The sequence below is a fragment of the Haemaphysalis longicornis genome, unplaced genomic scaffold (assembly GCF_048455015.1).
Source record: "Haemaphysalis longicornis isolate Haplotype H1 unplaced genomic scaffold, Haemaphysalis longicornis Haplotype H1 scaffold_4, whole genome shotgun sequence".
Classification (NCBI taxonomy): Eukaryota; Metazoa; Arthropoda; class Arachnida; order Ixodida; family Ixodidae; genus Haemaphysalis; species Haemaphysalis longicornis.
Window position 1 is genome coordinate 51,147,059 of NW_027526361.1, and position 14,225 is coordinate 51,161,283.

The 14,225-nt window shown below is 44.5% G+C and overlaps 2 protein-coding genes across 10 annotated transcripts in view; one reads left to right on the forward strand and one right to left on the reverse strand.

Moving 5' to 3' along the window:
* Window positions 1-6: 6 nt before the first annotated feature.
* Window positions 7-3,420, reverse strand: Vha14-1 (V-type proton ATPase subunit Vha14-1). The gene is made up of 5 exons (XM_077706700.1): window positions 3,262-3,420; window positions 2,979-3,060; window positions 2,711-2,793; window positions 280-402; window positions 7-155 (listed from the first exon to the last, which is right to left on the reverse strand). The coding sequence occupies exons 1-5, from the start codon at window positions 3,409-3,411 to the stop codon at window positions 126-128; spliced, it is 468 nt and encodes a 155-aa protein (XP_077562826.1). The 5' UTR covers window positions 3,412-3,420; the 3' UTR covers window positions 7-125.
* Window positions 3,421-3,763: 343 nt separating this feature from the next.
* The window catches only part of LOC144178680 (uncharacterized), a 135,583-nt gene continuing 125,121 nt past the window's right edge, over window positions 3,764-14,225 (forward strand). For 8 of the 9 annotated variants that reach the window (XM_077706689.1, XM_077706694.1, XM_077706696.1 and 5 more), the window contains exons 1-4: window positions 3,764-3,928; window positions 10,811-11,256; window positions 12,015-12,199; window positions 14,113-14,182. In XM_077706689.1, the coding sequence (XP_077562815.1) occupies window positions 10,850-11,256; window positions 12,015-12,199; window positions 14,113-14,182 (662 nt within the window). In that variant the 5' untranslated portion in view covers window positions 3,764-3,928; window positions 10,811-10,849. The remainder of the gene's footprint in view (window positions 3,929-10,810; window positions 11,257-12,014; window positions 12,200-14,112; window positions 14,183-14,225) is intronic. The other variant, XM_077706698.1, reaches the window with a different exon arrangement.

A 14,225-nucleotide genomic window follows, 5' to 3' on the forward strand; every position in this document is an offset into this window, starting at 1 on the left:
CACACATTTCCGCTACAACAGCTTTAATACATGCCACATTTACAATGAGGGAAATGCCCTTGCAAGCTAATTTTCCTGGAATGCAGTCCACTATGTTACAATCCAACCGAGGAACTAACAAATGGTTACTTGTAATCTTCAGTGGTAAACATGCCCTGCAAAGAAAAGAATAAAATCATTACTTGCTATGGTGGCAAGCTGATCTGCACAGATCACGTTATGTTGCAAGATTCCTGCAACATGCCTGCTCGAGGCAGGGAAATAAGACACAGTTGTTACCTTAGCTCTCCTAAGGATGGAGTCTTTGTTTGGGTCGTAGGGTTGGTCCTTGGATGGTATTTCCAGAACAGCTGGTATCGAGGCAGTGTGGCTGTCGATCAGATGTCGGATCATCTCTGCTATCTGCACACAGAAAGGCAAACAAATTTGTTCACTGCATGCTTTATTGAACGGCTGGAGGAAGACAGCCTAAAGGTTATGAAATAGGATTTTGCTCTAAGATAACCTCAGTTGGGGCCTTCCAATTGTGCATTCTTAACGTCTAGGCAAACTGCAAAGAGGATGCAAAAAAAGAAAAAAAAAAAAAAGCAAGCAGCGGCAACTACTATGTGTAGGTTTAAGACCACTCAGATGCTAAATAAAAAAGGCTTCTTGATATTTTAGACTTTTCCTTCTACACATACATGTTGGCTCCCTCTCAGTGCTTGCGCAGTATTTTGCGGGTTTTGTAGGCCTTGGCTTCATTCCTTTAATTGTAACGTGTATATCTTCTGACTACTTCTGCGACAATGTTTCTAGCACTTGCATGCGTAGACATTTTTGTAAAGGATTTGCAACAGTATGCACTATTTTTGCATTTTCTTTTCTGCCAATAGGTCATTTGCGTGAAATTGGTTTTGAAGGTACCACAAAGACAACATAAGGCTTTGTTTCAATCGATAGATTGCCTCATAGAAATAACACCCATGTCAGTTTTAATGCGAATTTCAACCAGTTATATATTGAGGAAAACGCCAAGGGGTGGCAACCCCCCACGTACTACTTAGCCAAACTTGACTTGCGATGCAGTACTTCTGATGCTGACTAAAATAACCAGCTATTGAAACAATTTTGCAGCATTGCAGTTGGTGCTCATATTGTTTGACAAATATTTTGTGGCAATAAGACAATTACACTGACACGGTGAAACGAATGTGAGGAAAATAACGTGAATTGGAGGAGGGTGCTAGCAGTGGTTTTACAACCTGCAGTGTTGCTGTGCCATCTTTTGAGAGGCTCTCGCAACCGCATGATACCTTTCGAAGGAGAAAGAATTACGAGCAAGTTGCACCCACTGCATTCTCTCGAACAAAAAGTTCAGGTAAGCTCAAGTTGCCCAGTTCTAGCCTTTTTCATTGTCCAAAACAAGAACGCTCATGGCTGCACTGTTATGAGGCAAAGGGTAGTTGCACGCTGAAACACCTTACAACGTTGAACGAAGGATTTGAAACTTTCCATATCTTTATGCCAGCGCTGAGCCAGTGTACTCAGACCAATTTCGGCTGCTGCCACCGCTGCACCAGTATGCCTTGTGCCTTTTGCCACATTATATAATAATGCAGTGAGCGGGCAAATCGAAATCCACTTCTTAAACACAAATTACAGTGTGATTCCAAAAGTATCTTCCATTGAACAAGATTGCAGCGAGGTACAGTCAAAAGCTTTATGACAGTAAACACTGGAGCGCGTGCCGCACAATACATGCACAGTGCTCTGGTGAGAGGCTGGCGTGCTCTCGCTGTTTGTGTGTTTAGCGGCCGCACTCCCTGAAACCACTTTATGGCACGGCTGCCTGATGCATTAGTAACGTCACAGAAGCTAACACATTTTTTATCACCCAATCGGGCAGTGAAAACCAAAAGATTTAATGCGTTCGCTGGATTTCGTGCTTGATAAAAAGCCCTTCATTGGCACAAGTATTCTCTGGAATACTTTCCAGATATCTGATGTAGCCACTGCAACAGACAACAGTGCAACCAACCGTTTTCGGGGAGTGGATCCGCTGAATGCACAAACTAGGAAAGTTCGTCATCTCATCGCTAGACCGCTCTGCATGTTTTGCGCGGCATGCGCTCCCGTGTTTACTGTCATAAAGCTTTCAACTGTACAGGATGCCAATCTTTCGAATAAACATCTTCGAACAACAGCGTAAACACACAGACACTAGGGGAAGAAAATGACAGGACGACGCTGACAGCGTCTTCCTGTCATTTTTCTCTTCTAATGTCCATTTTCTTCTCCGGTCATTTTCTTGTCCTAGTGTCTGTGTATTTACGGTGTTCGAAAATGTTTAACCAGTACAAAATTGCCTGAATGTAAATCCTTCTGCTTTAGAATGAAGTTGTATGTTGCCTTTACGGTTGCTTTAATACTGTGGCCTCATCCTTGGATAACACTACAGCTGCAAATGGAATCTGCTCTACAATTGTATATTTGAAACATGCTTTGTAGCTTTGCCGCTTGAAACAGCATTTTTCATGCGTTATTTTATTGTGAACAGGAACATCCGACCAGCTTGTTCACGAAACACATTCCAAGTAGGTGGCATGTGTCTAATCCAATTTTAGTTTGAAGTACGGAACTGTGCGCGTGGTGTAATTTGTTTCCTTTCAAAGAGACAAGAACTGGTCCGGTACAAGCAATGGGTGTAAAAAGAAAGAAAAAAGCTTACGTTCTGGTTGATGAGGATGATGTCAATGTCTCCACGCTTAACGAAAGCTTTGAAGCAGTCTTCTATTTCCGACACACTCGTGTCTGAAATAAGAAAGCAAGAACGAAAAGGTCCTCATTAATTTTTGCAAGATGGGGTTCAGCATGTCAATTTTAATGATCTCTTACATTAGCCTGTCCAGAGTAGCTCAAAACTGCTCTCGCCGTAGAAATTAACTGCTCTGAAGCAGTCCAAAATGACAAATAAAGGAAGCCTTTAATACACTTACTTTTATCTACTACTTTGAAGTTCGGCTGCCGCTGCTTGTTGATCTCTCCGATGCCTCCAAGCAGAAATCCAACGCACGTATCCTTAGGCAGAATGAAGAGCGAAAGAAAAGTTTCATAACACGACTAAAAGGATAATTTCGGAAGTTTCGCATGCGTGAACAAGCGCAAATCAAGTTAAAGCTAAAGTATTTCGCACAAACACAATACCACGAAAGCGAAGTGGGGGTTGTCTCTCTCAAACGTCTCTCAAACTAAAACTCTTTACAGAGCTCAAATACTCACCTCATCGCCTATAATGGCAATGAGCTTTCCTCTGGCGCCCATAATTAGTCCGCGCTTAATTTGCAGGCCCACGCAAGTCACGAGATCGCAGCACCCGAAAGTATCGGTGCACAGCCGTATGACGCCCAGCCCCTTCCAACTGTTGTTCATAGACGGCGCCAACGGCGCTAGCATAGTTTTATTTTGATTTTGATAATTAGCTACATAAAATTTACGAACCATGTCTAGCAAAAAAACTGCTGGAGGCACGAGATTTTAAACAACGTCAACTCGCTTTAAAATCGACCTTTTTCGTGAGAGTAGCCGATTCTTCCCTAACGGCAACGCACCGTGTACGCTTTGTTTTTTTTTTTTTGTTTGTTTTCACTGTCTAAATGGATTAATTGAGCTAAACTGTATGTGCTCGCTGTTAATTGTCTCGCCAATAAATATAATCGCCGTGTTTTGAAATAAAGGATGTTTTTAACTGGCGTAATGAACTATTTCTTCATGAATGCAAACCAGCGCTGCTGGCGCTGAGCAACATGGCGTAGATCTCTGGGTGTTTCGGGCCGCTTGTAATAACTGGCGTAGTTATTTTGTTGTTGTTGTTAAATCAAAATCAGCGTGTTGTACATAATTACGGAGCAAATGTTGAACATCTCTGCACGAGCAGCCGCTTTGACAGGTGAGTGCGTGCAGTGGTACGAGAGTGGAATCGGTGTGCGCACAATGCTTCCGTCACTGCACGGTCGTCCCTCAAGTTGGCCTCTCGGTCGGCATCATGGCCGAAACCTGCGGTCCTGTCCCACCGAGCACGGTGTTTTTACGCGCCGTGCCGGGCACGGCCCGTGCTGGTGGAATCGTAAACCCGCATGACTGCACAACTTCAAAGCCCTTGGTTGGCACGTTTGATGCCCTGTCTTTTTGTGTACGTTAAGTGCTACAAAGTCTCGGCGCCTCGCAGGCGTGATTGTTTGTGGCCCTCAAGCCGTCGCGTCGCTTTGCTACCCTCGGATTTGCTATGCGCAGGCAAACGGCATTACTGCGATGGAAGTGTTATGCTTGCCGTGCTCGCTTTTGCGGTTTTCGCTGGGTCCGATCTTAGCTCGCTCGGCGCCTCGCGCACCCAGGGAGTTTGCCCCGGGTGAAGCACGCTTTTAGGGGACACCGCCGTCCATAATCCCGACCACTTGAGAGCTGCCGTCTTGTGTCCTCATATGCGGCTTGCGCGTCTCAACTTTATGTACTCGTGGTAATAAACTTCGCATTTGTTCGATGTGCAGTGTCTTATAACCTGCTGGTGCAACGCGCATTTCCCGGTGTCCACTTTTGGCGACAGCAGTGCGAAATAATTATCGCTAATTGGCATCGGTCGTGTTCCTTCGAGCGCGATGCATTGTTTTGCACGCGTAAAGCAGTTTTGGCCCGCTGCATATTAGCTTTGGCGGATGAATATCAAACCGTGGTAAATAAAAGAAAAAAAGAAAAGTTTTGTGTCTCCATCTAAACTTAGAAGCGCTGGGTTTTGTCGTCAAACTCAGCTGTCGTAATCGAAAAAAATGAACCGAACTCGTTTGCGAAACCCCGGGTTAAGTCGTTTTCCGTGTGCAGCAGAGGTTTCTTCGCAATGCTTATGTGCGCACCGTCCAGTTTCGATATGTCGGCAAGCGAGATATCCAAGTCTTACCTGTTAAGCACTGAACAAGCAATGAATCGTATGGTTGCTTTTGTTGCCTTTGTCGGATGTTTTATCATAAACCATGTGCTTTTCCGGGTGCCCGTTTCTTGGTATTAGCTGACTGCATACGCGTATTTTACGAACTGTCAGTTGAGCTGTAACTTTACATTATTGCGTAACAACGGAGAATATATAACTATCACATGCCTGTAGTCGAACAGCAAGCAGTAGAGTTCCGTTCTGCGGTGTGATCGATGTGATTCTCCCAAGTTTCTACTTACTGTAAGCCCAGTGCCAAACCGATGTTTTTTTGGGCCAAGTAGTTTGTCTCTTTTATTTTCCTGTCACCAGCAAAGTTTTGAGCAGTTTCTGGGCAGTCTTAAACTGCTCCCCCATAGGGCTGACAAGGAAATTTTGATTAGAACTTTTCGTGCCCAGTGAAAAGTTGCAACTTAATCTTGATCAAAGGTTGGTCATGTGTTCCTGTATCCTGATCCAAGTTTGTCTTTTGTCATGTGTTCTGGTCCTGAGCCAGTTTGTCTTGCCATAAAATGCTACCACAAAGGTGCAGTGTCGCGTAGTAGCGGACTTGACTCTGTGCAGTAATGGTTTTTTTCCAATTGTACTGTTCCGCAGTCTATGCTTGCTATGAAAGACCTTTTTCTTGTGGTGCTTCACTAGGGCCTTATTATGGCTTCAACCACGAAAAAAATGAAGTGATGTGAACCATATTAAACTTGTTGCTTTCCCATCATTTATCATTATTTATGCAGAGCTAATCTTTTCATGAATATGCTAAAGGTATGCTGAATTGCCAAACTAGCTAAAACAGCCTCTGAATTCTGCTTTTCTTTTTTATCAATAATATAAACGCCTTTAAGGCATTTTACGTGGAGAACTGACAACCGGGGGACTGTCAGGGTAACAGAGTGGCTGTTGATGGATGACACTAGAAGTACGGAAAAACCACGAACATTATGGTGGCATGAAGTCAGGAAATTCGGAGGCAAAAGAGTGAACTCAGGCATTGCAAGACAGGATGGTTGCAGGAACAGGTCTGCGGCATGCAGTGGACACGAAAGGGCTGATGATGATAATGACCGTGCTGCCTAAAGAGTGAACTCGGGGCATTGCAAGACAGGAATGGTTGCAGGAGCAGGTCTGTTTCTTGCAGTGAGCACGAACGGGCTGATGATGATAATGACCACACTGCCTTGATTTAACATTGAGATCTAAAAATGTAGAACAGCAACACATGTTTTTACGTGACCGCTTGAGCTGTAGTAGAATGGTTAAAAAACAGTTGTGATAGTCCCCCAAGCCAGCTTTGTTACATTTTATGCAATTATTTAAGCTGCATGACTGATTTGGTTGTAGTATTTTTGCCTCCCTGTCAGGTATGTTCTTGTGTAACTTTTCATTGTAATAGTAAGCAAGGTTATACCTGTGCTGCACGAGCGTTCGAAAGGACTTATCAGTCGAACGGCCTTCGAAATTTCAAATGCCATTCAAACTGGAAGGAGTTCTGCCGATCTACACGACAATTCTCAAAGGCAGTTTAAAAGTCTCCGTGTTCGCCCGCCGTGTTTTGGTGCCACTACTGTTGCCCTGTTTTGTTCTTGATGAAAATGTAATTTTAAAGTTAAAATGGGCAAAAAAACAACAAAACAATTATTAGTGATCAAATTGATAATCTACAAGCGTGCACAAAACATGCACTAACAGCCAGTTTTTAAATTTCTTTGCACTGCCAGAGTTGAAACCACCAAGTTGCTTCGCAATCGTAGAGCGAGTGGTAGAAAACAAAAACAAGGGAAAAGTTATGAAGACCGTGCATTTTAAACACGAGGTTTTACTCGTAAATACAGTCAAGCCCGCTTATAACGAACACATTGGGAAACGGAAATCACTTCATTATATCTGTTTTTCACTATATCTGGACATAAAATACATGTATACAAGTGGTAACGGGATACGACGATTCCTTCTTTATAACCAGGATTTTGTTAAAACCAGGTTCGCTATAAATGGGCTATACTGTAATTGTTTTTGTAATTACGACATGCAGAAAATACGCCCGAGAGTATGGCCATTTGCGTTACGAAGGCCTTTGAGGACCTCTAAGGTGGTTGGTGGTGCTCCTTTGTCTCAAATGGCATTTCAACCAAAGGCCTTTGAAAAACGTCGTGTAGCAGCTCAAAGGTGCCATTCGAGTCAATAGCATTCGGTTTTTTCTGAGGGAGTGGTCAGCTTCTATGAGTGATGATGATGATGATGTGGACGAGGTGGAGTAGGTTGCGAAAAAGGAGGAGGATAATAGCCCTTTTTATTCACTGAAATTCACTGTCCCGGCTCACAACAAACCCGCCTATTATACGGCTAATGCAGCACCTGTATAGCCCAGCCAGGCATCGATCTCTCCGAACTTAATCGAAAAGGATGTTGTCCAACGCTGTGGCTGGCGGCTGTGCCTGGTAATATATCTGTAGGCCTGTATGGTCCAGGGGTGGACACAGGAATTTTGGAAGGGGGGGTTGGAAGTGGGGAGGCAGCTTGAGGGACGTTTCACACGAGTTATACCTGATACCCAGTATGGTGCGTCCATTCCCGAAGAAATCGACGCGCATGCCTTCAGAGGTGAGACGGCGCTCGGTGATATTAAAGGGTCACTTGTAAGGATGCTTCTGAGATAGTATATTTTCATTGCTATAGTATATATTTTTAGCCTGTGTGCTTTAAGGATTTGGAGAGTACAAAAATAACGGCCATGCGTGGCCTAACTCGCCATTAAAAATGTGATCAAGAGTACAAACTTGTCTCTTGTTTTAAAGTACTAAAAGAAAGAAATCTGCCTCGTATTAATGGCGAAATAGGCCACACGGCAATACTTTTTATTTGTGAAATACTTAGGTCATGCAGATTTCATCCGTGAATAGACAGTTTTACAAAAATCCTTAGTGCCCCGATAGATTGTTATAAATCAAAAGAAGTGCTAGACAACACACATGTATATATAACATCAAAAGTTCTTTATGATTTCAGAGTTGAAGTGTGGTACTCACACAATGCTCAAAAGTTCAGAAAGTCGCAAAGCCGTTACTACAATCCAATAACGGACAGTGGAGGTCCAGGCAGCTACCTTATTCATCATCAGCCTTTCTAAGCCCACTGCAGGGCACAGGCCTCTCCCATGGATCTCTAATTATCTGGGTTGTGTGCTAACTGCGACCAGTTTATCCCCACAAACTTCTTGATCTCATCTGCCCATCTAACTTTCTGCCACCCCCTGCAACGTTTGCCTTCTCCAGGGATCCACGCTGTTACCGTTAATAACCAACGGTTATCTTGCTTTCGCATTACATGCCCTGCTTGTGCCCATTTCTTCTTCTTAATTTCTACTAATATGTCCTTAACGTGTTTGTTCCCTGACCCACTCCGCTCTCTTCTTGTCCCTTAATGTTACACCTATCATCTTCAGTTCCATTGCTTTCTGAGTCGTCCTCAATTTAAGTTGAACCCTTTTAGCGGGCCTCCAAGTTTACCCTTTTAGTGAGCCTCAAAGTTTCTGGTTACTTTATTATTATTACCAAAAATCCTTACTGTATGACAGTTTAAAGAAATTGCTAAAATTATTAAAGTACTGTATTACACACACAAAAAACTTGTACATGTGTCTTGTAAGGGAAGGCGTGCCATCAATGAGAAAACAGCCAGAAGGCTTAAGTAGTCCTAGAAACCTTCCGGCCCAATTGGCCCAGAAACAAGACGCTCACTGCACAAGGCACTCACGAGTAACCTTGCACTTAGGACTGTGTAACACCCTGAATTTGCACAAAAACTCGTAGTTGGAGGCAGTAACACACTTAATCATTATAATAGCGTAAACAGAGGTAGTTGTACAGACAAAATTTTTGGAAACCAAAAAATTAAAATAGAAATAAATACAAATTTTACAAAATTGCACAGATGACATTAAAAATATGCATCTTGTACATCTCCTCCCATAAAAGAAGTGTGAACTAAAAAAGTTGGGAAAGAACGCTGCAAATATGAATAAGAAATACCTCAAATGAACCAACAGTGCAACACCTTGAATTTCCACAAAAATGCGTATTTGGAGGACGTAACCCATTTAAATAGTTGTACAGATAAAGTTTCGGAAAACCAAAAATACAAGAAATAGAAAAAAGTCATGAATTAGACTTTCTGCGACTTGAGGGGTCATTTTCTTGGGTGTATAAATTTAAAAATAAAGGGGGGGGGGGGCAGGGCATCTGGATCCCCCCTCTGTATCCGCCAATGTCCACATGGCCATTGGTAAATCCTTATCTGGGAAACCCAATGTGGCAAAAGCATACGTCTAATTAGTGTTGTTTTTATAACCAAAACTGCACCATTAATTCTGGTCCAAGTTGTAGAAAATTCAGCGACCATGTTTAGACATGGCCTCCTTTATACAGCCTTCCTGATTGATGCCTGTGGTTGGACCATTCACTTCGGTGGTGCCACAGTCACAGGTTCTAGTGTAGCTTAGCTGCTAACTCGGTGCTTTCAGCCAACATGCAGCCAAAAGTTGTCCACGTCATTATCCTTTCAAGTGGGAAATGAAGGTGGTGTATGCTAGGGTCTACTTGTGCTAAATGAAATGGAAAGAAAAATTACCGGAGCAGAAGAAAAAGGTGTGGACAGGATGGCACTAGGCTGCTACTACTGCAGCTCGTTCCAAAACTATGGAAATTTAAGTGCCAGGTTAGCAGTATTGCACAAGGCAGAGTTTCTGCTCTGTACCGGAGACAGCACAGTGAGTGCCGAATTGTAATGGTGGTGCAGTTGAAATAGTGGTCTTTATTATTGGCTTACACGTTTACAGTCTTTTCCAAGCTGAAAAGGTGTCTTCAGGAAGTGTAATGGGAAGAATGTACCAATTCACCCTAGTTTGAAGCAAGCGTAAGCATCAGGATAACCGCAAATATGTGGGAAAAACATGTTGCCCTCACGGCTAATGGGTTCCATTGATGGATGTCATCACAGCAAGGCAGGCTTCTTCAGTATTCTATAGGAGGCTGGAATTCTGTACTCCATGCACCCTTTGGTTGCATAACTTCCCCTTAATTGCTAAGAAAAGTTATCTTTTACTGCACCGTTACACTTATTAGGAGTTGTGTGCTTGCATAAATTGTTGATATATTTGTGTGCTGACATTACTTTCCAGTTTTTCCTCTCATTATGGAAGAGGGGGAGGAGGAAAACATAAAAGGGGAGGGGAAAGGAGAGTGGCTGGCAGCCTCAGTCTAGGTTGCCTTCAGGTGTCACAGCGGCCTGCATCCAGGAGGTCAGCCTGTGCTCCAGTGTGGGTGATGGGAGTGGGTTGTGGTGTTTAACGCACTCCCACCCCTTGGGAGCCCCCATTTCGTTTTTTTCTAATGTGCAAGGGGCTTTCTAACATCATGTTACTAGGCCAGACTGGCCGTGATGAGGTCGGTCACCAACATGCTGCTGTGTGGAACTTGCTGCGTGCACTCTGTTGAGCCAATCCAAACTGAAAGTCTCGCAGATGTAAGACAGGGGAGCAGCCAAGCGAGTGCTGTGTGGCTTGCTGTATAGGTTAGTGCTCACAAGTGCGGTCATACCAGTTGCGTTCATTCATGGCTGTGATCTGGGTCCGAACAAGGCGACAGTTGTTTTTTATGGTCTCTCAGGGCCGCATTTTTTATAATCAGAACTGGTTTTTATAGTATCTCAGACCTGCATTTGATTGTGGCGTTTGTCCATGCCTTTGAGTGTCTGTGCATTTTCGCCTGGGGCAGATTTTTTTGTGCTGGAAGGTGCCACTTTTTTGGTTGAGGGAACAGAGACGAACACCCGCTTCGTTGGCCCGCTGTGTCGCAGAGGCCCTCGGTAGGACGCTTGGCCGGGGCAGATGTCGCGATGGAAGGAAGACTGGATAGAGCCACGGACGACGGCAGCAGCGACAGCCCCTCTGCTGCCTGTCCTCCTCCCCCCCGGGCCTCGCCTCCAGTGGCCGACAGCAGCGGCGGTGTCGCCGAAGGGGAGGAGCTCGTGAGTGTGACCACCCCCGAACGTTCTGGTAGTGCGGCTGCCACCTCGGAGGGGGACCCCGACGGAGACGTGAGTGCGGATGACGATGGCCGGCGCGAGGGCACCCCCGTGCACCAGCCGGCGGCGGCGAGGCAGCCGGCCGAGGACTCGCCGAGGTCGTCCTCTGGCCAGCTGTCGGTGTCGCCCGGTGGGGAAGGGCTGTCCCCTCCCGTGCTGAAGAGGGGCCCCGGCAGGCCGCGCAAAGATGGCAGCAGCCCCGTGCAGCGCAAGAAGCTGTGAGTGCTGGCGCACTGAGCGCCGCCGCGGGTGTCGGAGAGGCGGACGGGCTGAGGAAGCAGTGCTATCACTGTGGACGGGCGGGCCTCGGTCCCGAATATATGTATTTTTTTTCCCATTGCAAGAAAATGACTGCGAATCATGTTTTCGGTATGTAGGACAATGTCTAAAGTTAAAAAAGACGAGGCAGTGAATGGAAGACTTATAAAAGGGTTTTTGCTTTCATAAAGAAGAAGGATGTGCAGTTGATCTGCGAATTTATCTTAGGAGCTAATTAAAGCTCGGTATCCGAGCGCCCAGCACAAGGTAGAAGTCTCCTCTTGCCCATCTTGCCCGTGGTTGCACACGCCCATGAACTTAAGATGGAAGTGTCGCATTTTTAGTTTGTGCTAGCTTTATATGGCGGCGTAGTGCAACTAACCCAAAACTACTTTTTGCTGGCACATTTAGTTGCTCATTGAATGACAACTTTGTATCATAGAATGTCATGCATGCCTGGCTGCTAAGGAAAATTCATCTGTGCACTTCTGTATGCAACGTCGTATTCATTCCCCCCCCCCCCCTCTCATGGAGCCCATTGGTCCTTCACACATTGGCAGAGGCTCATAAGAATGTGCTTGAGTTTGAACATGCCACTGGATGGCACACTGTGTGTTTGTGTGGAGGTTAGGAGGGGAAGGCGCTTCGGCTCGTTCCCATGCTCCTTGGCAAAGCTAGATACGGTGCATGTAAACACGCCTCCCGTTTCCATCGTCAGGCACAGCTTTCCCGGCCGACCCCGGGTGCGGTCGCGGAAGCCCGGCCTGCTCACGCTGGCTGGCCAGACTCCGCCCAGTGGTTCCCTGCTGGAGCAGCTGCCCTCCCCGTTCGACATGGAGCTGGACCAGCCCGCCCAGCAGCCGCCACTCACGCCCCAGGCTGGCGCCTCCACCCCGGACAGCGGTGCGTGCTTGTTGCCGTCCCCCGTCTCTCCCCTGGGAATCCGTGCTTGACAGAGGGAATGTGTAGAGAGCTTAGAAGGAAGGGAGGGAGGTATACGTGTGTACTTATTTATTATCATTTATTTAGTACATACTGCAGGCCACGACATGTGGTCCAAGCATGACGGGCAAACACACACAATAAGCAAAATGGTGAACTGTGTTACGTCACAAACATATATAAATAGCAAAATGAGTGCAGCAGGGAAATATATACAACGCTACGTGGCAGCAAGGCAATCACGCTCTGATAAAAAGTTCCATTCAGGCACTGTGTGCGGAAAAAAATTGAAATTTATAGGCATCTGTTTTTGCAAAATGTAGTGTTAAAGACGTTGGCTTTTGATGTCGTGTATTTCTCGTTGACAAAAGGGATCAATACAATGACGGATCAATAGCGAATTTATGGTTAAGCAGGGAACTCAAGATGTCCAAGTGGAGTTTCCTTGTTTTAGACAGGAGTAGTGGTATGTTGTTGGCCATCATTAGTTCCAAGGAAGAGTCTATGTGACGAAATTTTGAAAAGATAAAGCGAACCACTTTTCTTTTAAGTTTTAAAATTTATTGATGTTACATGTTGTGTAGGGGTCCCATACTATGTATGCATATTCTAATTTCGGTCTAATGTAAGACTGGTGGCCGGGAAGTTTTACATTTGGTGGTGAATTACAAAGCTTTTGTCTTAAAAAACAAAACTTTCTGAAAGCAGACAAACAAACGTTGTCAACGTGCGAGCTCCAGGACAGGTTAGTGGTGAATGTTGCACTTCAATATTTGTTGATATTGACTTGTTTAACTGTAGAGAGATACAGTAAAACCTTGTTACAAGAGACACTGTTACAAGAGACACTTGGTTATAAGAGACATTTTAATGAAGTCTGTTTGGTTAGTTTTCCTATGTTTGCCATGTTAGCAACATTGCATATAAGAGACCTTGGTTTCTAGAGACACATTTTTCGGGTCCCTTGAGCGTCTCTAGTAACGAGGTTTTACTGTAGATAATATAAAGAGAGATAGATAAATAGAAAGATTTATGGAAAAGAAAAAAATATAGAGATCATTTTAATGTTTAGTACCTTTTATCTATAATGTGTGAGTCTTAAAAATGGTATACTTACTTACCAGATGGTACTGCCCTATCTTAAATATTTTTGGGCCCTGAAAACATATTGGGCCTACGTTTCCCGGCTTCTTTTTCTTGTTTCTTAAAAATGAACTGTCTTGCTTTGAGACCAACTGTTCTGCCTGCAGAGTCTTGGTATGTACTGACATAGTCCTTGGTGTGCTTGAAAGCTGATCAGTTTGGCCAGGGCAACAAAACCGTGAAGATTAAACGTTCATCTGTTGTTTATTTATTCAAAGTTTAGTGCCTTATTAAGTGAAATTTTGTATGGTTGTGGTTTGAGGAGGGATAAAGCTAAAGTTACGGTGGTGTTGTAGTTGTGTAAGGAAACATTTATTGCTGAGAAGAACTTGCTGAGCTAGTCGGTGAATAGTTGCCATTATTTGAAGCGCAACAAAAAGCACGAATGAAGAAACAGAGTAGCGCCTGTCTCATCTACTCCGTTTCTTCGTCCGTGTTTTCTGTTGCGCTTCAAATCATGGCAACATTTATTGCGCAGATAACCAAAAATTTTACTGCCACGGTACGGCATAACGTATTACGAAACCTCGAGCTTATAGAACATAGTCAAGTTGATCTTATATTTTTTCCAAACTATGTGTGGTGTGTTGTCGTAACCCGTGGCATAGATTTTGACAGAGGTGTTTTTTGTGCTGCTGTGGGTTTATTTTTTTTTCTAAATGGCTAGCAAATTGCTGTCGTCACTTGAAAACTAATGTTTGGTTTGTGGTTTGTGCTTTCCTTTGCCGCAGTGCATTCTTATGACCAGCCTGTTCTTGGAGAATCTCCGCTCGAGAAGCAAGAGGAGCTGTCACAAGAATGGTGAGTGGTGACGAGTACTTCTTCTATAAACTCTTTGTGGTAG